We start from the raw sequence: 21,553 nt of genomic DNA on the forward strand, positions 1-21,553 counted from the left end.
CATCTTGATTAAGGAGTACATCCGGAAAAAGAAAGGGTTCATCAAACAATACACAATTTCTAACAGAAGGTTAATGAGAAACTGTGAGTGAGCACCGACAGTGCCACAATATTGTGAAACATTGTCAGAATAGAAAACAGAATGTTAACATTATCAGAGCAATTTCCCAGGTAAACGAATATATGTATTTTGTATTTTGTGAGACAAAGGGAGTATAACTCAGCTCCGAAACCGTCCAATCAAAGCCCACGCCCAACTACAAGCCAAGGTTGGGGGAAGAATAATTTGAATCTTTAATACTTCGGATATACTACACTGATTGCAGCCCAAGCTGGAAACATATATGATCCAACATACGAAAACACCATAGCATGGAGCCATTGTCCAGACAAGTTGCCACTACTCTGCTTCGCCACCCTCAAAGTTGACAATTCGTTGTCATTGACCAGCACGACCAACATTCATACAATTGCACACTACTCAAAATGGTAATAAGTGCAGTAATCTCAAGCGATATCAGAAGCACGGAAACTACTGCTGTCATTCAGCTACCACAGCTCCCATAAAGCCCTATGGTGTCCATACTTTGCTAGGTCACTTGCGCGCTTCAGCCTTCCTCTCTTCTTTGGCTGCCAACATTAGCAAGGGTCAGCATTGTAATGCAGTGGAGCATGTAATAAAATGAATTTGGCACAAGTTAGGACTAGAAAAAGCGTGAGGTTGCGGCTATGTCTATCTGGCTTTACATTGAATCAAGTGTGTGCAGTATGAAAGAAAGTTGGTGACTGCTTAACAGAAGAACGTGAAGGGATATGACAAAGCAGATTGTAATTGCAAGCTGCTTATGAAAAATATCCAGATATGAATCTTTTAATCTCCAAACAAGGTAAGGTGGCCAACAAGGCAAACAAGCTTGCTCCTAACAGGCGAAAGTAGCAAGAGACGTACCAGCTTTTTCCTCTTCACGCTTCTTTGCAGCTTCTGCTCTTTGTTGCCGAATTAGAGTAAGGCGCTCTACATTTGCAAAATGACAGATAAAAATCATGAATGTTTTGCAGGAGGAGATAATAGTAAAGTTCAGAGCATGGGAATAGTACATGTCAGTAATTGAATCTTCACCAGTCTAGGCTTTGCCCAAATGATACAACAGCAGGTTATTACTTTTAGCAGTAACAATTTTTTTGGTGGTGCATTAACATGAATGAAATAGTTACTATCTCTGAGTCTCCAAAGTACAAGATCTAAGTACAAAACAAACCATATAAAGGATAGAGGCAATCACCTAAGTCTTTCCGAGCCTGTTCTGTTTTTCCTTGCTCCTGACGCTTCATATAACGCTCATGAGATTGCTGTTTCTCAAGCTCCTCTCTACAGCAAAAGACTCATAAGAACAATGAAAATACTAATATTATATATTACACAGGTATAAATATTTGATCATAATACTCCTGAAAGGCTGTGAATTTGCAGCTACCCAGTAATGCACATTTAACATTCTTTTTACTTTTCTTGCAAAAAGATAAAAAAGCAGCTTCAATAGAAGTATTCTTTCATGCTTTCCAAACATGGTATTAACAAAATCGTCAGTATGGAAACAATGAAAACACAGCATGCAGTAAAAACATGTGGTATTGATTAACAAGAATGAGAGTTTATGAACCTACCTTTCACGGCTGGACATGTCAGTTGTCTTACCAATCTGCGCCAGTACAAATTTAGTTAGCTTAGGTGCTATGGATTTCAAAACATGTTAACAACAGAAAACAACATATACGGAGGGAAAAGAACATGAACTTCTGGTCAAGCTAACAACATTTTGAACCACTAGCAGGTTCAGTAAATACATTTAGCATAACTTCATCGTGTATGTACAGTGCCATTACCCTTATTCCAACTCTTATTAATTATTCAAGTATGTTTATATAGCATCACATCTTCTTTTAATAGATGAGAAAACTTTCTTCCTAAAGCATACACATACAAATCTACCACCATCGTCGTCACTGGAGAACATTATACTATATTTGACCATAAGCAGTAAACAATCATTAAGTGTCCCACTTACATCAATGTCCTTGGCTTTTATGTTCTTTGGTTTCACCAGGTTTGGATTCTCAATCTCAATAAGACCTTCTGTACCTTTGTATTTCTGATGGTATGAAGAAAACAGTATATCATAAGATCAAACAATGTAAACAAAGAAGTTGAATGTAAGTTTCCAGGAAGAGTTCCAATATCTTACGGGTTTTGCAAAATCTTCAGATTCTTCTTCCTGTTCTGGTTCTCCCCTTCTATCATAGACATCCTTTTCACCTTGCTAAAGTTTGATTACATAAATATAAGTCAGACACCAAAATAAGCATGACATGATCATATAATCACATAACACGTGCTTTAATCAAAGAAAATGTTAGCTATGCTCATCACTTTTAGTCTGCAATTAGGACAGGAACATGGTTTTGAACACAAATAGGTTGTACAAATTAAGCAAGTCAGTTGCTAACTCAGAAGTAAATCCTATTGGCATGCATGTTCAGAGTGGAAGAGAGAATAAGAGAAACAGAGGCATCAATTACTCAATGGAACATCAGTACAGTAAAAGTTGAAAAGAAAGGGTGGGTACAAACCTTCTTAAAGGTTCTTGGACGGTCTGCTGAAGTACCAGCCGCTGCATTCAATTTCACATTAAGGGTGTGTTTAGTTGGTGAAAATTTTTGGATTTTGGTACTGTATCAAATTTTGTTATTACTTGACAAATAATATCCAATTATGGACTAATTAGGTTTAAAAGATTCATCTCATGCTAATCAGTTAGACTATGTAATTAGTTATTTTTTCAACTACATTTAATACTCCAAGCATGTGTCCGAAGATTCGATGTGACGGATACTGTAGGAAAATTTTCACCAACTAAACAGGGTCTAAAGATATCAGAATTTGTAAAAACAAAGGCTCAACCGCTCAACTCAGTAGGCTCAAATATCAAATGAAGCATAGCAAATGTTCCATGCACCAAGTTATACTTAGTTTATTAATAAGGAGCAGTAGCTTCAACATCAACTTGCTGCAAAATAGTGTGTGCTCAACAACATACTGTTCAGCAATTCCAACTTCATCTCAAATTTACAAGTGTACTGATCGAATCAGACAGGAAAATCTTTCAGTAGAAACGTGAGCACATTCCATGACAATACACAAATTACATAAAGGGATTTGCGCAAGAGAAATTTTGCTAGCACCACAGCTAATCAGCTAGCACGTGAGCGGATATCCACACAGCACAAGGGACCTGAACGGAACCAACCGTTCAGCAATCAGCACCATACAAAAAGGTGGTAAAACTACTAATTGAAAAGCAACACCTCGTTTACCATCGCAAGGGTAGCATCAAACAGAAACAGAGTATAAGGGGGAAACAGCTCCCGATATCCCCCAATCACCAAGAGCAGAGTTCCCCCTCGCACAAAAACCTTTTGATCAAACCAATTGCCAACTAGCTTCTACCGCGACCAAACAAGCCCACAAGGAACAGAAGGCCGCTCTCTATGCACCCACCGCGCCGATCGCGGCATCGCGCGATCGAGCAACCGAACTGCAAAAGGGCCACTAACTAAAACCCTAAGCCGCTGCCGAACCGATTACAGAGCACAGAGAGCAAACCGCGAGGTGCATTGCGTAGCGTACGTACCGATCTCCTCGGGGGAGGAGAAGGTGCGCTCCCCCGTTGGCTTGTGCTTGAACTTGCCTTTCGCCATGGACGCGGACTGCGCTTGCGGAGACGGCGGCGGCGGCAAGGCCTGCAGCAGCTGCTTCGGCGCGTGGGGGTGGCCTCCTTTGGGTTCTCGCCACGAGGGGTTTCGATTGGCTTTATTGGCTTGGCTGGCGAGTGGCCGGGAGTTGGGGACCGAACCGACTCGGAAGCCGCCGCCACAGCCCGATCGCCGTGGCCGCTACGAATCCCCCCTTGGCTCTGGTCGTAGTCGAGTCCGACAAGTAGCTTTGACCGCCAGGAAGCTACTGTTTCGTTTCACCGGTACCTGGATTCGGGAGTTCAGATAAAATGTTTAACGAATTTATTTCACAAAAATATTTATGCGCCTCCTAATTCTTAAACAATTAAATGATGATTTTTAGGATTGATCTCAAATTCGACTCTGGCAAACAGTGACAGATCCAGCGTAGGTTAGAAGGGCTCGAGCCTGCCCTACCATCATCTAGATCTGATCATGGGCTACCCGATCTGATAAATCTGACCCAATCCGCTCGAAAAAAATCCGATCCGACCCGACCCGACCAAGTGACGGGTTAGGTACGGGCCGAAATATTTGATCCGAAACTTAAAAAACCTGATCCAACCCGAAAATTACACACAAAATTGCGGGGCAACCCGACCCCAACCCGAACCCGACCCGACCCGACCATGTCATGGGCCGGACATGGACGAACATTTTTTGACCCGAAACCCAAAGTGACTCGACCCAAACCCGACAGATGATCAGGTCTACCGTCACCGGAGCCCTGGAGCCCCCTAGATTTTTATCATAGATACAAATTGTAGGGGAGTTATGTCGTTAGAATCCGCCCGCCGTAAATTTTTCTCTGGATCCCAACCCAAAATATTAACGGAGATTGTTTTTATTTTAGCTGAGTTTTAATTTCTTTGTTGGCGAGATTAAAAGAATTATCATGTCATGGAATGGCCATTAGAGGTGGCGGACATAGTGTGTACATACATTATTCAGACGCTTCAAAATTAGCAATACTAAGTTGACGGGTTCAGGACCATTGATAAGAAATCAAGCATCAGATCACTCGCGTTCCACATAGGAGTATGTTTCTTCAACCCGCGTCCATCGCTTGTGGCCTGGTTCTCTCACGGCGCTAACCCCGCCATATTCGTCACCTGAAGATCATGCTGCGAACTCAACTCACTCAGCAGTCAGCTGATCAGCTCGCATGCGTACGTATTCGATCGGGTCAGTGACCATGCCATCTTGCAGTTGGTGCCGACAAGTACGTACAGTGACGAACTGAGGATGTCATTCATCGGTACATCATCACAAACACGAGCATAGTGCTAGCTGCTAACCACACGTACTAGTACTTTACCACTAATCTCAAAGTGACAATGTTAGTCATCCGTACAGAATTCATCACTGACACAAAGCAATGCTACTCTACTCCGTGCTGTATTACTTCTACGCACAAAGAGAATGCGCCAAATTTCCGAAGCCGCACCGGTGTCCGCGCGCGAACGAACTCCCATCTGGCCGGGCTTGCATGCCTGGCTTCTTCCACGTCAGCTAGCTCCGACGGCTTTGCTCGACTCCGGCTGGTCCATCCGCCGTCTCGTGGCGCTCACGCGCCTCCCCCTGCTGCCTGCTCAGATCTTTCGTTCTTGCACCGGCCAGCCCCCGCCGCCATGTCGTTCTGGGCTCTGGGCTCATCCACGTCCCCAACTAGCTCGATAACAACCAGCGATTTCCCGGCCGGGTCGAGATCCCGGTACTTGATTGTGCCGTTGTCTTCCAGATGAGGCGATAGTTTTGCGTCCTCGATGTCGCCTTGGCTGAGGAAGACGATCAGGGAGAAGTGCCCGCGCACCCTCTCGTCGAAGCAGACGTGCTCGACGAGGGTGCTCTTGCCAACTCTTGGTCAACCGATCACTGGAAGCACGTCCGGATTTTCCGCGCCTGCAGGCTCTGGTCCCGGCAAGAAGCGGATGATCTTCTCCTGCTCTGCCTCGCGGAGCACCGGAGGGTAGCAGCTCAGGAGCACGACGAGCTCCTTCATGTCGCTGGCCATGCGTTCTAGGCCGGTGAGCACCTCCTGCAGCTCCGCCTTCGCCCCCCGCCTCCCCCGTCCGGTGTCTTCAGGCGCCGTGCTCGCCGCCGGCATCGTCCTGGCCGAGACAGTGCAAGCGCTTTGCCGGATTGAACACGGACGACGCCAACGACGAGCGATCATCTCAGCCTGCACGGCCCACTGTGCGCTCGTGCACCACGCCATGCCTGTCATCTTCACTCTTCTCCCACACGGCGAGCGGCAGCGGCACGCGCCCGCCCACCCACACCCCCGGGCCGTGGTACGCCTGCCGGCAGAGGGTGTGCGCCACCGCGTTTCCCTCCCGGTACACGTGCTGGACGTCGCAGCCGTCGAAGCACCGCAGCAGGCCATGGAGCTCTTCCTGCATCGCGACGGGGATCCGCGTCTGCGTCTCCTCGCCGCGCAGCAGCTGCACCAGCACGAGGTCGTCGCCCTCGACCACCACCCGCCGCAGGCCCAGCCCGAGAGCGAGGCGCAGGCCGCGGATCATGGCGCGCGCCTCGACGATGCCGACCGTCGAGTGCTCCGTCGGCTCGGCGAAGGCGAGCACGACGCGGCCGGCGCTGTCGCGGATCGCGCCGCCGATGCTAGCCCGCCCGGAGCCGTCGTGGTAGACTGAACCGTCAAAATTGATCTTGAACCAGCCGCGAGGCGGCGGCGTCCACTGCACCAGCACGACGCGGGGCGACGGCTGGAACGGCCGCGCCGACGGCGACAGCTGCGGCGCGCGGCGGCAAGGGACCGGCAAGAATGGAGCCGCCGCGGGGAGGAGCGAACACGCCATCTGGACGCTGAGGTCTTTGACGGGAGTTATATTTATATCTAGCGGCAGCAGGAAGTTGAGTCGGGATCGGGAGGGCTGTCGGATTGCGCCGTTCCGATCGGACCAAGGTGTCCGGTATCACAGTGGTTCGAGCACAGGCGCCGTTACGCGTCGTTTTTTCTTTTTTTTTTTAATCTTCTGTTGCCGCGACATCATCGGCTCTGGAAGATGATCGCTGGATCATGACTGATCGATGAATATGTGAAGCTACGGGAGCTGCATGGATGGCTGGATGCATATATACACGCCAATGAACTTATCTGTTGCAGTTCGAATGAACGACGGCAATAGATACGGAGAACTGCATCTGGAACGCCAAAAGCCAGCACCGTCGTGTGTGGTTGTTCGCTTCAGTTTATCGATAATCAATTGGCCTGGTCCTAATGTAATCGGTTTGGTAAGAATGCTGAACAAGTTATTCGGGTTGGTAAATATGCTGAACTAGATTTCAGACAATTTTCTTTCTGCATCCCCCGGTGCGCAAATGCTTCGTCCACTTCATGAGTCATTTAACGGGATGTGTCAAGAAAAAAAAAAAAACTGCGCAGGGCTGCTTATCAGTACATGGTTGAGGCGTAGAGCAATGGTGTGATGTAGATGGAATCCAAGAAAACGAACTAATTTGCCAGATATGGTAACCACAATTTTAAACCGGACTCCACAAATTCTAACCTAGGTGGCTAAGTGAACATATATTCGAAACTCAAAATGGTTTTAAGGAACTTGGTGGGGGGGGGGGGGGGGGGTCAAAAACCTAACCCAAGCAGCAACTGGTACAGCAGACTCTTTATCTTACACTCAGATTGGCCGCTAGGACACCAGACTATAATTTACACTCACAGTTAATGCAAGTATATCACCGTTTCAAACACACCAGGCCAGCCAAGTCCCCAGCAGGACCAACCAATTACGATTACAAGAGGTGAAGGGGAACCCAGTTGAGCCCCAGATGCTGTTAGAGTTTGCACTGGACAAGTGCAAATTACAATGTTTGAGCAGCCTCTTCAAGTCCCATCCCTTCGGTTCCAAAAGAAGCTGCTTCCTTCGGCAGAGTATCCATGGGGAAGATGAGGTCCGTACATGATGTTTTCAGAATGTGGAAGATGAGGTCCATATATGACATTTTCAGAATGTGGAAGATGAGGTCCATAGACGACATTCTCATTCAGAAATGTCATTTGGTTCACCTGCGGTGCTGCTTGATAAGCATTTGAAGAATTAACTTGACTGGGGGTGTTAACTTGTGCAAAAGCCTTTGCATTTGTATCCTTATGATTAGCCTTTGTCTTGCTCCTAGCAGTCCGTTTGTTTTCCACGGGACTGTCTGCGGTCAGCCTGACCATTTGCTGCTGGATTTCAGTCAGTGAACTACTGGCAAGTTTTGATTTGGCACCCTTTTTGGAGTCAGAAGACTTGTACTCAAGACGGTACAAGGCAAGAGCATCAGAAGCATTGATCTCATACTCGAAAAGATGCCACTCATGGCTGCTTGATGGTTGTGGGTCCATGTAATAGGACCTCTTCAGACCTGCAAAATCTTTCATCACCTGCTTCCTTGATTCATGCCACCCACGACCATTGTAATCTGGCAATGACCTTTGCTTCCGGTTGCCACTCTCAAATGCCCTTCTTGGAGTGTCAAAGAAAAGCCATTCTCTAAGAGATTCACCCTCCAGAAGAGAAAGATCAAAAAGTTCTGCAACAACCACATGAAATAAATAGTTAGCACAATAATTTGCTAATATCAACATTAACCATACAAGTAGGCACTAATATAACCAGACTTACCAGGTGCATTCCATGGCGATTTAGAAGTTGCAGCCCCTCCACACACAGGAATACCAACATTTTTTCCTTGTACTTTTGCAATAAGAGCAGTAAACAAAGGCCCATCTTTCAAATCAATACCTCTTGGACGCATCACAGGTCTTGTCCCAAGAAGACCATCATCATTCAAAGCCAAACCAGCATGGTAAGGGTTGCAGTAATCTCCAGAGTCTTCTGACCCTCCAACTGGCCTACCACAGTCCCAAAGTGCACATTTTGGCCCCAAATACTGCGAGGGTGATGGCCATATTGTTGTAAGCAAATCTGACATATGTACAAAGACATCTCCAGTATTTTGCTCAGAGTTATTTGCATCAGCATATGACTCTGGTGGCAGATCTAACGGCAAATCGAACTGTTGATGTTCCAGCGGACCGAGCCCATCCAGGTTATTGAAGTGATCTTCATTAGAACCAGGGAGATTTATTTTGTAATCATCATCTTGAAGAAAATCATCAATACTTAGATCATGGTCTATATAGTACACCTGCAACCAAAGGTAAGACAGAGGCTTTTTCTTATTAAATAGGGTTAATTGGATCCATGCCATTATAATTGTTCGAGTTCACTAATTTGCCATTACAATTCATCGTATTGGAATCATACCACTACAATTCTACTACTCTCCGAAACATGCCACTACTTACCCTTTCAGTGTGTTTCATAAAATTTATGGACCAAAATACCCTCATCCTTCTTCCTCTCATCCCCTCCCTCTCTCTCCTTCCTCTCTCTATGGGCAGATCCCCGCTGTGGCCAGCCATCCCCACGCGATGGGAGTTCTCGTCATCGCGGTGAGCAATTCCCCTACAATCGAGACATTGCTTGCTCTGAAGAATGGGATCCAGACATCCACTGAGCCTCGATTGAGGTAGAGGACAAGAAGCACGCACTTGCCGAGAAAATTTTCAGTGACTGCCGATGGCTACTCCCTTCCTCACGAGCTTGCTTCTCACGGCAACACTCTTGCTTGCCGCCGCCTGGGGGCTTTTCTCGCCGCCCTACCCCCGCGGCGACGTGGCCCTGTTACTTCAACGTCGTCTCCCTCGCCAACTCGGACGACACTGCGTCACCCGGCGACAGCACCCGCTCCGTCGAGGCGGCCATTAGAGACCGGCTGATGCGCAGCGACTCCGCCGCCGGCGATGACCAAGGCTGGGGTAGCGTGATTCGAGCTGGTTAGTGCCCCCCCAGTCATCAACGTCATCTGCGTGGGAGGGCATGTTGGAAGCTGGCGCCGACATCGGCAGGCTCAGGCACCAGGATGGCCGTGACGTGCTCGCGCTCCTCCTCGGCGAGCTCGGGCGGCGGGATGGCCGCGACGTGCTAGTGCTCCTCCTCTACGCGCTCGACGTCCAGCACCGATGCTGCCCCAGGGCTTGGCCACGTACAAGCAGAGGTGGGAGGCGCCCTGGCAGCGAGCCAGCGACGGCGGCGGGGATCTGACCATCGAGAGAGAGGAAGGAAAGGATGAGAGGAAGAAGAAGGCTGGGGCTATTTTGGTCCATAAATTTTTTGAAACATGTCGAAGGGGTAAGTAATGTCATGTTTTGGAGAGTTGTCAAATTGCAGTGGCACGATTCCAATATGACGAATTGTAATGGTAGATCAGTGAACTTGAACAATTGTAATGGCATGGATCCAATTAACCCTATTAAAAAAGACTTCTAAAAAAGGCTCATTGAAGATATCAATATAGATGGTACACCTAACATGAACAGGCACTATGGCCACCAAACAAATGAAACTGAATGGAATGGCTGTTGTCTACTGCTGTATTGTCTGTGTTTTTCTTTTTCTCTGTTTCTATCCCCCAGTGTTCTCTGTACTGTTTTCTCCTCCTTGTCTACAAGTTATATAATTTTGACCTCAAATTCCTACTTAATACAATGACGGGCAGCTCTCCTACTTGTTTGAGAAAGAAGAAACAGATAGTAACATAAAATGTGCATATGGTCCTTTCATATTTGAGAGGCACAGCTTAGAGCCTTTAAAAATTTAATAAGATACTCAAAACTGGTTTCAACAGAGTTACAGAGACAGGAAACAAGGCCTAAACATGTGTTTTTAGGGCTACATTATTTCTGAGTTACAATTTATTTAACTACGCAAGAGTTTACTTTTATGACTTGTGCTCTTCGAAGCGTAGAAATACTACTACCACATAATTCACATGCATTAACATATTTTTCTATGCTAGCATACTGAAGTACAGCCCTCCAGAATTTGATGCTGCAAGCTGAAACAAACTCATCACTTATTCGCATCTGAAGGTGACTGAAGATGGATTACGGTACTAATCTATACTTTGGTCTACAAAGAACAAAACATACAAAAATCATTTCTTAACAAAAGTGAGCTATATGAAACCATGTTGCACTATACTATGCAGCACGGATACGGATACGCGTATCGGTATCGGAAGGATACGGATACGCGGATACGGCAATTTTCTAAAAAAACCGATACGTGGATACGTTTTACTATTTTTAAATAAATAAATAATGGTACATATTAAAATTTTGAAAACAGTAAATTACCTTGTAATAGCAATTACCAGCCAAAACAAAGAAAACGTAGAAGGCTGTAGATTGAAAGTTAGACAGAAAGACCCCAAAAAAGCCCAGCCTATCTTCCAGGCCCATCTTTATCTACTCCCACCTTATCTTCTCGTTACTTCCATCGCCGCCGCCTGCCTCCTCCCTTCGTCTCCACTGCCACCCGTCTCCTCTCTGTCGCTCGGTGCCTACCATCCTCCTCTCCGCTCGGCACCTACCCTCCTCTGCCGCCGGATCTCCCCCTCCCCTGCTGGCTACCCTCCTCCTCTCCGCTCGGCGCGGCCTCCGTTGCCGCTGGATCTCCCCCTCCCTTGCTGCCTACCCTCCTCTCCGCTCGGTGTGGCCTCCGTCGCCGGATCTCCCCCTCCCCTGCTGCCTACCCTCCTCCTCTCCGCTTGGCGCGGACGGCCGCGAGCGGAGCGGCGCGGGCGGAGTGGCGGAGGCGGGAGGAGCGGCACGGGTGGCGTGCATGGCCATGGGAGGAGCGGAGCAGCACGCGGCCACGGGCGAGCGGAGCAGCGCGGGTGGACCGAGCGGCGCGCGCGGCCGGCGAGCAGGGACGGAGGCGGATGGGGAGGGCGGAGCGTCGCGGATCCGGATCCGGCTCCCCTCCCCTGCTCCTCCCTCGCGGCGGTGGATCCGGCGCCAGATCCCCTCCCCTGCTCCTTTTGGTGGGCTATAACTGGGCCATATCCTACCAAATACGTATCGAATCTAAGGTTTCCCGGCCCAATACGGCCCAGCTCGCGGATACGTCCAGGACACGTATTGGCGGCGTATCCGTGTCGGATACTGTCGTGGTGCTGCAGACCACAGCCGGGTGGCGGAAGGCACCCGCCCTAGCCCAGAGGGTGTGTACTCGGGGGTTAGCTAGTCCTAGTTCGATCTCGCTCAAGAACACGATGAACACAGCGGGATTAGAGTGGTTCGGGCCGCCGGAGCGTAATATCCTACGTCCACTGTGTGTTGTATTGCCCTCCCACGAGAGTGAGAGAGTTGTGAGAGCTTGTGTGTCCGGAGAGCTTGTTCGAGAGATCTCTCTGCTAGAAGGAGGGCGTGCTCTCCCTTTTATATGTCCAAGGGGAGCACGTACACTGAGCGGGGCCCCGACATGTGGACCCGGCGATGTATTATAAACTACACTTTGGCCTTCAATGCCTCAGATCCGGAGATCTTGTCGTCGGCTTCCGTGCGTAGCTTCTGACCAGGGATGGTCTTGAGCTGTCCTGTCAGAGTAGAGTCTAGCCTCTGCAGCCGCGCGTCGAGGTCATGATGAAGCGCCGAACTACTGACTCAGTCCACTGTAGCAGCGTGTACTGTTGCTCCAGTCAGTAGCTGGTCATCATGACTCGTCGTCCATGCTCGCGGCGCTGAGTCTTTAATGCTTGCCTTGGTAACTGACGAGCCGCCTCGGTAACTGGCGATCCACAGTGTGGACTGACAAAAGCTGCCCCGTGCCCAGCGGCAGCAGAACACGCCTCAACCACTCGCACTTATGCGGGTGGGTGAGGGAGCTTCCAGCGGAAGGCTTGCGCCCGCGTCTGCGTGACACGTGGCGGCTCCGGACCCCTCCCGGGCAGCTAGCTGAGCCGAGAGCTCACGGGGGTCCGGATAGGCACGTGGAGGTCCCGGACCCATCTGCAGGAGTCCGGATGGCACGTGGAGGTCCCGGACCCACGTGCGGAGGTCCGGGTCCGCGGCCATAGGTACTGAGTATTTCCACCTCTGGGACACGTGGTGACACCGGACCCGTCCCCGAGTGGGAAGCGGGTCCGGGACCGTTGGTCCGGTGAGATGGAGTCGGACCCCAGGGGTCCGGCTGCTCAGCTCCTTAGGGCGTAGTTACGAATAACTACGCGAGTCTTGGCACAGTAGGAGTGGGTACCCCAGTTGCAGGGTACCGACAGATACGTATTGGATACGCGATACGCCATCAGAGCCACGTATCCGTGTTTCCGAGGCACTATATCCTCACCATAGAATTGGACAAATAGTCATGAAATCACATTCACAAATGAAACATAAGACATGATGCCATGTTGGCAAGATTATAAATCAGCTACAAAATTTGAAATTGATTAGCAAAATATAAAGCAAATATTGAAAAATGGAGAAGGAAAAAGCTCATAAGTAATCTACAACATTAAAGAGTAAGTCTGCTACTAAACATAACTAGAGAAACAAAATTAATGAATGCTTGGGCAAAACTGAAACTTCAAGACATGCATACAATTCCAGTAGGCGTTTTTTTTCATTGTGATGATATCAGTAGTAATTGAACGAGAGCATCATATGTATATAGATAGACTGAAATGCCTCAATAAAACAACTACATAGTGACAGATCACTTGAGGATTACACCCTATCCAACAAAACTCACATGCTTGGAAGGGCTACAAACAAATCAATGTTAGCAACTCGTCAACAAAAACCTAGAAGTCTCGGGGGCAAGCTCCTTCACACGATAAATAGGAAAAATAGAACAGATTCAAACTCGGACATTTTAAATGTAAATTTTACCTCCTCATTGAACATTGCATTAGCGACGGCAGCTACTTCTCCACAATCTCCCTGCAGTCCCTGACCCGGAGACTGCTGTGAGGGGGCAGCGCCCCCAGCCACAACTTCACACCGCTGATTGAGATTAGGCATTTGGACGTCCTGCCCGTGCCCCTGCCCTTGGTTCTGATGAATATCCTGCATCTGCAGCGGCGATCGGGGCACTGTGAGCCTGCTTGTGGCGTCATCCTCCTCCTCGGCCACCGCCAGCTGCAGCAGCCGCAGCGTCTCGGACGGCGGATCCGAGGCCTCCTTGTTGTTCCTCTGCGAGTTCTGCGCCGCACCACCACGGCCAGTCAGCACCAATCTACCGCACAGGAAAGGGGAAGTGGGGAGGGCTAGGGTTCGGCGTACTTGCCTGGAGGGAGGAGGCGGGGGAGGGGGCGCTGAGCTCGGCGCGCCACTCGCGGAGCATCTGGTGGACCTGCTCCTCGAGGACGGCGGCGTCGGCGGAGCGGCTCTCCTTGCGCGCGGACTGGAGGCCGGAGAACATCTCCTCGAGGTCGTCCACGCGGTTCTTCGCGCGGTCGCGGAACTGCCGGTGCCGCGTCGACGAGCGGGAGCCCTTGCCGCCCGACGCGGGGTGGGCGGCGCCGTCGCCACCGGTGGCCGGATCTCCCGCCATGGTGCTGATCAAGGCGGCGCTGGTGGCGGGTGCTGCGGGTGGTTGTTGGTTTCCAAAGGACCCTCTATTTCTTTCTTTTAACTTTCCTTTTATTTTCTTTCAAAAAAAAACTTTCCTTTTATTATTTTTTATTATTAAAGTTTCGAGTGAGGAACACCTTTTATCTTTGCTTTTTGTCTGCAAAAGCCAATATTCGGTCAAGCAAACAGTAAAAATTTGCAGGAGTATGCTGAGTTAAAACTAAAAAATAGTAGAGATATAATATTAATAAGAATGATGGTCAATTATGTATTTTCATTTCATGTTTAGATCCAAATCTATATAAGTTCCCGCACATCATAGGAGTACTATGGGATATGACATTTCTTTTAGTGCCCTATTATTGATGCAACTATTTCTTTTAGTAATACTATGGGAATATGGGATATGGCATTTCTTCTGAGGTGTCTGTGATGACATTCATAATTAGAAGGTCCTCGTGTATTTATTGAGGTGAACGTATGCACATGTGTGTGACATACATACATACATACATTTTTTTTTTTGATAAAAAGAGGTCCAAACTAATACTCCCTCCGTCCCAGTTTAAGTGCAATCTAAGAATTTGAACTGCAACCTTAGTATGGATAGGGAATGACGTTTCTACCCCTATATGAATGTGACCAGAAATATTTTTAATCATTTACTCAGTTCTCTCTGACATGTAACATCCTTTTTTTATAGAACTGACATGCCGTGGCAGACATGTTACACTTGAGGCTACCGTGCCTCCACGTATGCTATCTGGAAGGTCCCACTTTCTTCAAAAAAAAAAAACTGGAAGGTCCCGGACCATAAAAATCAATAGAACAAAATGGCGTCATTACATAGAGATTCAAAATTTGAACTGAACCGCCATTGCAGCAGTCCCCACTATATAAACCCATCATGATCTCAAGCCTGCCCTTCCCCTTGTAAGAAACGTAGCATGAGCTCCAGTGACCAAATGAGTCATCATCCACTCCAGCCTGCATTCCCATTCATCATAAGCCATGATCATTGATCTAAACACAGTACCAGAAGGAGATGGAGATCCCTTACCTGATCTGAATGAAGAACCACCAGCAGATGAGCAAGAGGATGAAATCCAGCATCTCCAAAAAGATGAGGTCCATGTCCTGGTGGATGATGAAGTCCATTGGCTCCAAGAAACTCAGTCCCACCTCCTCCAGGAAGATGAGCAGGTTGCTATGCATGGACATCCCTTACTTGATCTCAATGTTGATCCTTTTGAGCTGCAACAACCAAATGAAGGTAATTCCTTCTTTTAGTTACATCAGTCTAATAAGTCTTGTTCATAGTCATAACATAGGCTACCACCCATAACAACATTTTTCTCATGTTGATTCCTAAATGATGCACGTTCATTACAAGAGCAGCAAAACAAATTAGATCATTAGAAGAAAAATGTAATCATTTTTAGTGCCCACATGCTTACCATAAATATACTTCCAGCCCGCTTTCTATCACAAGAAAATATGCTACCAGCCTAGTAATAGAACAAACGGAATGACCCATCTGCTTTCCAGAACTATGATACCTTCTATCTTTGGTCTTCAGTGTTAGGTAGGACTGACTACGTACTCTCCTTTTTCGTAGACATGATGGAGTACGTTGATGCTATGGACATTGCCTTTGATGAAGATGAATTCGAGGACTTGGATTTTGAACGTGACCATGCAAATGGAAACACTGCACATCGATCCAAAAACTTGACAGAAGCTGAAAGGCTTGCAATTTATGCAGCATTGCTTGAGAGAAGTGTGCTTGGAAGGTTAAAGAGGAACACCACAACTAGAGTTGCTGAAATGTTATAGGTTAGTAGGTATCAAGTGCAACGTGTTTGGCGGAGGGTTAAGGAGTGCCGTGCACAAGGAAGACCGGTGGATGTTAGATCAAGGAAGCCAATGAACTGTGGGTGCAAAAAAAACAAGTACATCTATCAGAGGTTCTTAGAGTTCCCTTGCATAAGAGGACTAATATATGATCTCTAGCTAAAGCCATTGGTGTACCAAAGAGCACTGTACACAGGTGGTTCAAGGAAGGGAAACTACGACACCACTCCAACACACTAAAACCTCTATTGAAGGAAGGAAACAAGAAAGACAGACTACGGTGGTGTATTTGCATGTTAGATCAAAGGACATTACCAAATGAACCTAAGTTCATTGACATGGAAAACATCATCCACCAAGATGAGAAGTGGTACAACACCACAAAAAAGGACATGACCTACTATTTACTCCCGGAAGAGGAGGACCCATATAGGACTGTGCAAAATAAAAATTCTATTGGCAAAGTTATGTTATTGACGGCAGTGGCCAGACCTAGATATGATGATGCAGGTAAATGTACTTTTGATGGAAAGATAGGAGTGTGGGCGTTTATCAGAAAGGTACCACACTTTTTTCACTTTCTTACATTAATTTGCGGTTCTAATTTGTGATCCTTACTTCCAATTCATTTCATACAGGAACCAGCAAAACGAAGAAGCCGTAATAGAGGAAGGGGAACCCTAGTCACCAAGTGTATCAAGGTAAATCGAGATATGATGAGGTCGTATATGATTGCTAAAGTTCTGCCAGCTATTGTTGCACGATGGCCTCGAGAAGATGCAAGAAGGACCATTTGGATCCAGCAAGATAATGCCCCTTCTCACGTGCCAGTGAATGATGAACAATTTGCTGCTGCTGTAGCACAGACAGGGATGGACATACGGATCATCAACCAACCTCCAAATTCCCCGAATATGAATGTACTAGACCTAGGCTTCTTTAATTCTCTTCAATCCTTAGCCTATGGTACGATCTCTGGGAGCATAGATGAGCTGATTGCAAATGTGCAAAAAGAATTCAATGAATATGATCCATCTACTTTGAATAGGGTTTTTCTCACACTACAAGGCTATTTGATTGAGGTAATGAAAGATGGTGGTGGAAATAGATACAAGATTCCTCACATGGACAAAGATAGGCTTGAGGCACTAGGTATGCTGCCTAAAAGCCTTACTGTGGACCGCCAGCTATATGAGAATGTGATGCAGTCTTTAAGTAACTAACTGTATGGATAATGTTGTACAAACCATAGCTTTTGTAATTAAGAATTAGGCACAGCTGTATAAAACTCTGCTTTAAGCAACTGACTCTATGGATAATGCTGTATATGAGCACGTGTTTGCATTTGTAGAAACGTATTTGACTAGGTATGCTGCCTAAAAGCCTTAGTGTTGACCGCCAGCTATATGACAATGTGACGCAGTGCTAAATAATTGTATTGCTAGTGCTAAATAAACCGCTGCTTTTGTAATTAAGGATTAGGCTGTTCTGGAGAAGGCAATGCAATATTCCTATCTACCCCACTTGCACACGAGACACACTTGTTCTCAGGTTTAAGATTTTACAAGAAGACTCACTACCTTTGATCGATTTAGTTTTCTAATTTGGTCAACATTTTCCTTTAAATGTTTGGGTATTCGTATGTAGAAAATATTAAACATGACATAAAAATAACTGGATATGGCGAAGTAATAACCTATTTCAGTCCATTGTTTTCGCGTAGTAGCTTGCCGTCTCATGATCCTTGTGGTATGATAAATGATATATCAAATAATTAGTACATATAAGCACGCCCTCTCATCATGTTGCAAAACATAATACACAAATTTATATTTAAGGGTCACATAATGGTTCGATGAACACCACTTAATTATTATACAAGCATCATAACTTAAACATACATATTCAGTAGCACATATGAACAGCTATTAGCACATATAAACATTCACCATCACACATAGTAGACATCCTGATCCCACATCAATATTATTTTATCATCACACATCAAGCATCAGCAAATGAACTAGGGTTTGAAGAAAGCAGGCACCATAAACCTTGAACATGCTGACAAAGACGTCGTGGAAGGTAGGATCCATTTGGGAAAGCAACTTCTTCATGCGGGCAGCCACCTTTGGGTGCATCTCCTCACTGGTCCCTAAGCTAGTTGCAACCTTAACGGCATCTGTGGCGCCCCCGTCGGACACAACCTCGACAGCATCGGCGGGGACGCCCTTAGTCACCACATCGAAGCCATCCTCCGCAACCCCGACGGCCCCAATCGTGATGGTTTCGGCGGGGACTCCAACAATGGCCATCTGGGCGCCATCCGCGGCACCAGAGCCGGCCCCAAAATCGGCCATCTCCACGCCGCCCGCATCCACCACCATGCCGGACTCTTCATCCTCGGAGTCTGGGACGTAGACGTCGCCATTGGCGTCAACTCTCATGCGTCCCACCAGTGTGATGCGGTGCCCGCGGACGCAGATCCCCTCACCGTTTCCTTCAGAGCGGGCACGCTTTGAGCCCCCACGACGCTGGTAGATCCGGCCGCGATGCCGTGGGCCCCTACCGCCGCCAGCCATGAAATCGAGGTGTGGAGAGACGACGAGGGGGCACAGGGAGCATGTGGATGGAGTGGTGCCGGCAGATCTGGAAGGCACGCAGCAGAGGGGAGGGGGCGCAAGGGATTTGTCGAGGGCGGCAGCGCTAGATGTGGAGCAGCAAAAGCGAGGGGGCGATGAGAACCAGGCGTGCGGGAGAGCCGGAGAGGTGGACTGCGGAAGAGAGGAAGCGGTGTTTTTTTTAATTGATAAGAGGGTGCGGTGCTGAGTTGCTTTCTAAAATGAATGGGGCCCGCGTACCCTGCTCCACTAGCTGCAACATTCAGAACCTCATATCGTGCATTTATTTGGGACATTTTTTAAATCTTCCAAATGCACTTAAACCGGGACGGAGGGAGTATGAATCAATAAAAAGAGTCGGGTATGGTCCCTCACATGAAAGGGAGAACTAAATTGTAAATTAAATGGGAGAAGAATACCCGCAAAAAGAATTAATTGAGAGAAACAATGGTCGATTTTTCCGTTTCATTTTGCGTGAAAGATTCTATTTAAACTTTTGCAGTACTCCTATATGGCTATATGGTACGATATTTAATATTTTGGACCAGGCAGGAAATGGTCTTCCTTTTTCATTACACATGTTCCTTCCTTTACATGGACCATGAATAGGATGGTTTCCCGTCCAACCCAGCCACGGTGACTGTGATGGGCTGCGATCCCTCGCAATATTGGGCTCAGGTTTCCGGACCCAATCTTCACCTAAACGGAAACCGGCGGCCCACCCCGTGATCCATTCAACTCCACTACCGGGCCTCCCCGCCCGGTTTCGACCCTTAGCTTTGTGCGGCTGCGATCGCTCCATCCATCCATCCCATAGCAAACCCTATGCACGCTTACTGTTGCGCTTGCGTCGCGGTTTGCTGCCATCCCATCTGGATCTGAAAGCGATCGATCAAGATGTGCCCGCTGCATTGCCTCGACCTGGCTGCTTCTCCCACACACCCTTCCTCATCCCTGACGGATCTGATGGCCCACCATCAACGGGTGACCATGTGGTGCGATTGTGGCAGGGTGACAGGTCGACTAGCATCTCCATGGCTTTACTTGCCGACAGGCTAGATGTTGGGATCACTACCTCCGTGAGTGGGGAAGCCGAAAGTTACGTGACGATTGGCACTACTCTAAAAGTGGGACTGTTCTCCGTCTAATAATCTCTATCGATGACAGTACGGTGCTCCAGCGATGCTACTGAATTAGGCTATATATGCCAGCGATGCTAACTCGAAATGGCAATCGAAAGCGACGGATATGGTGTAGCATGAACGCCTCCTACGGTCTCACGCCGGCATTCCTGGTCGGCTCGACGAGCGTGAGCCCTTTCCTGGCAATGATGCTCAACGCTGCCTTCGTGTCCCCGTTCCTCGGCCTCGGCGCGTGGCTCCAGCAGGGGGAGCAGCTGCCGGAGCAGCCGTCGTCCCTCTTCGAGATGGCGCACGGGAAGAAGCCGTGGGACCTGGCCAGCCGCGACCCGGCCTTCGGCTCGCTCTTCAACGACGGCATGGTCGCCGACAGCGGCTTCATCATGGACATCGTCGTCAAGGAGTGCGGCGACGTCTTCCGAGGGCTGACCTCGCTGGTCGACGTCGCCGCCCAAGCCATCTCTAAGGCGTTCCCCAGCATCAAGTGCAGCGTGCTGGATCTCCCGCACATCGTGGCCGACGCTCCTGCCGGCACCGACGTCAAGTACATCGCCGGTGACATGTTCGAGAGCATTCCGCCCGGAAACGCTATCTTCCTCAAGGTACGCTGCCACTTTTTTTCAAATCTATCACGGTAACAGTAATATATGAGCAAACCATTTCGTTGTTGTTCACTCTATTGGCACCAAATTTACTTCTCCACTCTTTTTATTTGGTTACAGTGGGTTTTGCACGATTGGGGTGATGCCGAGTGTGTCAAAATATTAAAGAACTGCAGGAAGGCTATACCATCTAGAGAAGAGGGAGGGAAGGTGATAATACTGGATATGGTGGTTGGAGCAGGATCATCTGACCTAAAGCATAAAGAGACGCAGGTCCTGTTCGATCTCTTCATCATGGTTGTCAATGGCATCGAGCGAAACGAGCAAGGTTGGAAGAAGATCATCTACGATGCTGGATTCAGTGATTACAGAATCATACCAGTCCTAGGTGTTCGATCAATTGTCGAGGTCTACCCATAAACAAATTTGTTGACGTCCTTCTTTACCAATAAATAGACGGGCAGTTAGCCTGCTGGATTCTCATAAATACTGTTTAAAAAAATTGTTGGCAAGTGCCTACGAGATTACGAGTTGCTTAGCATAAGAACTTAACCTATTGATCCACCTCTAATCAGGCAGCTCAGCCAGCTTAGCCATTTATTATAGAAACCTCTAGATTTTGAAACTTCAAAAAGAAAGTTCCATAGGCTTTCTCATCATCTAACTTAAGATAGGACCGTCCGCTCCAGGCCCCAAAAATGGAGGCCCCCAAATTTTAAATGTCCAAGGCCCATACTATGTCAATCACTTCAACACTTTCTATTCCTTGCCGCTTCCTTTCGCCCGGCAAATCGGCAATTCCTAAACGAAATGTCGCCGCTGCTAATGTGTCTGCATATATTCCACCTTCCCTTGTGGCGGTAGTCCGCAAATCGCCATGAGCTAATCACCAAAACAAGATGCCAGCAGCTGGCCACTAGCACTCCAGCGATGAGGCTCAGGAAGACTCCAATCTGCACACTCCTACCCAAAGTGAAGTGAGCAGCACTCCCTATCACGGCCAGCCAAAATTAATCATTTAATTCAACATGCAATTGTGTGAAAGTGTACCTTAATCTTATTAAACATGCAATTTTCATTTTAGGTCTCCATTTTGCAT

General features: G+C 47.8%; 4 protein-coding genes and 1 long non-coding RNA gene across 5 annotated transcripts; 1 reads left to right on the plus strand and 4 right to left on the minus strand.

Annotated features, from left to right (window-relative positions):
* Nucleotides 1-171: 171 nt before the first annotated feature.
* Nucleotides 172-3,846, minus strand: LOC120664923 (28 kDa heat- and acid-stable phosphoprotein-like). Its single transcript, XM_039944315.1, has 8 exons — nucleotides 3,689-3,846; nucleotides 2,628-2,668; nucleotides 2,243-2,317; nucleotides 2,066-2,149; nucleotides 1,665-1,699; nucleotides 1,283-1,368; nucleotides 949-1,014; nucleotides 172-629 (listed from the first exon to the last, which is right to left on the minus strand). Exons 1-8 carry the CDS (start codon nucleotides 3,753-3,755, stop codon nucleotides 595-597), a joined length of 489 nt encoding a protein of 162 aa, XP_039800249.1. The 5' UTR covers nucleotides 3,756-3,846; the 3' UTR covers nucleotides 172-594.
* Nucleotides 3,847-5,968: 2,122 nt separating this feature from the next.
* LOC120667640 lies at nucleotides 5,969-6,610 on the minus strand. The gene has a single exon (XM_039947676.1). The coding sequence runs from the start codon at nucleotides 6,608-6,610 to the stop codon at nucleotides 5,969-5,971; it is 642 nt and encodes a 213-aa protein (XP_039803610.1).
* Nucleotides 6,611-7,441: 831 nt separating this feature from the next.
* On the minus strand, nucleotides 7,442-14,261 carry LOC120664924 (transcription factor VOZ1-like). Its single transcript, XM_039944316.1, has 4 exons — nucleotides 13,952-14,261; nucleotides 13,555-13,866; nucleotides 8,438-8,963; nucleotides 7,442-8,345 (listed from the first exon to the last, which is right to left on the minus strand). Exons 1-4 carry the CDS (start codon nucleotides 14,216-14,218, stop codon nucleotides 7,654-7,656), a joined length of 1,797 nt encoding a protein of 598 aa, XP_039800250.1. The 5' UTR covers nucleotides 14,219-14,261; the 3' UTR covers nucleotides 7,442-7,653.
* A 606-nt stretch (nucleotides 14,262-14,867) lies between these two features.
* LOC120664925 lies at nucleotides 14,868-17,793 on the minus strand. Its single transcript, XR_005671054.1, has 2 exons — nucleotides 15,299-17,793; nucleotides 14,868-15,225 (listed from the first exon to the last, which is right to left on the minus strand). It is a non-coding gene; the product is annotated as an uncharacterized LOC120664925 (long non-coding RNA).
* A 2,137-nt stretch (nucleotides 17,794-19,930) lies between these two features.
* Nucleotides 19,931-20,941, plus strand: LOC120667412 (O-methyltransferase ZRP4-like). Its single transcript, XM_039947492.1, has 2 exons — nucleotides 19,931-20,454; nucleotides 20,575-20,941. The coding sequence occupies exons 1-2, from the start codon at nucleotides 19,972-19,974 to the stop codon at nucleotides 20,872-20,874; spliced, it is 783 nt and encodes a 260-aa protein (XP_039803426.1). The 5' UTR covers nucleotides 19,931-19,971; the 3' UTR covers nucleotides 20,875-20,941.
* Nucleotides 20,942-21,553: the final 612 nt, after the last annotated feature.

Source organism: Panicum virgatum, chromosome 3N (genome assembly GCF_016808335.1).
Source record: "Panicum virgatum strain AP13 chromosome 3N, P.virgatum_v5, whole genome shotgun sequence".
NCBI classification, from domain to species: Eukaryota; Viridiplantae; Streptophyta; class Magnoliopsida; order Poales; family Poaceae; genus Panicum; species Panicum virgatum.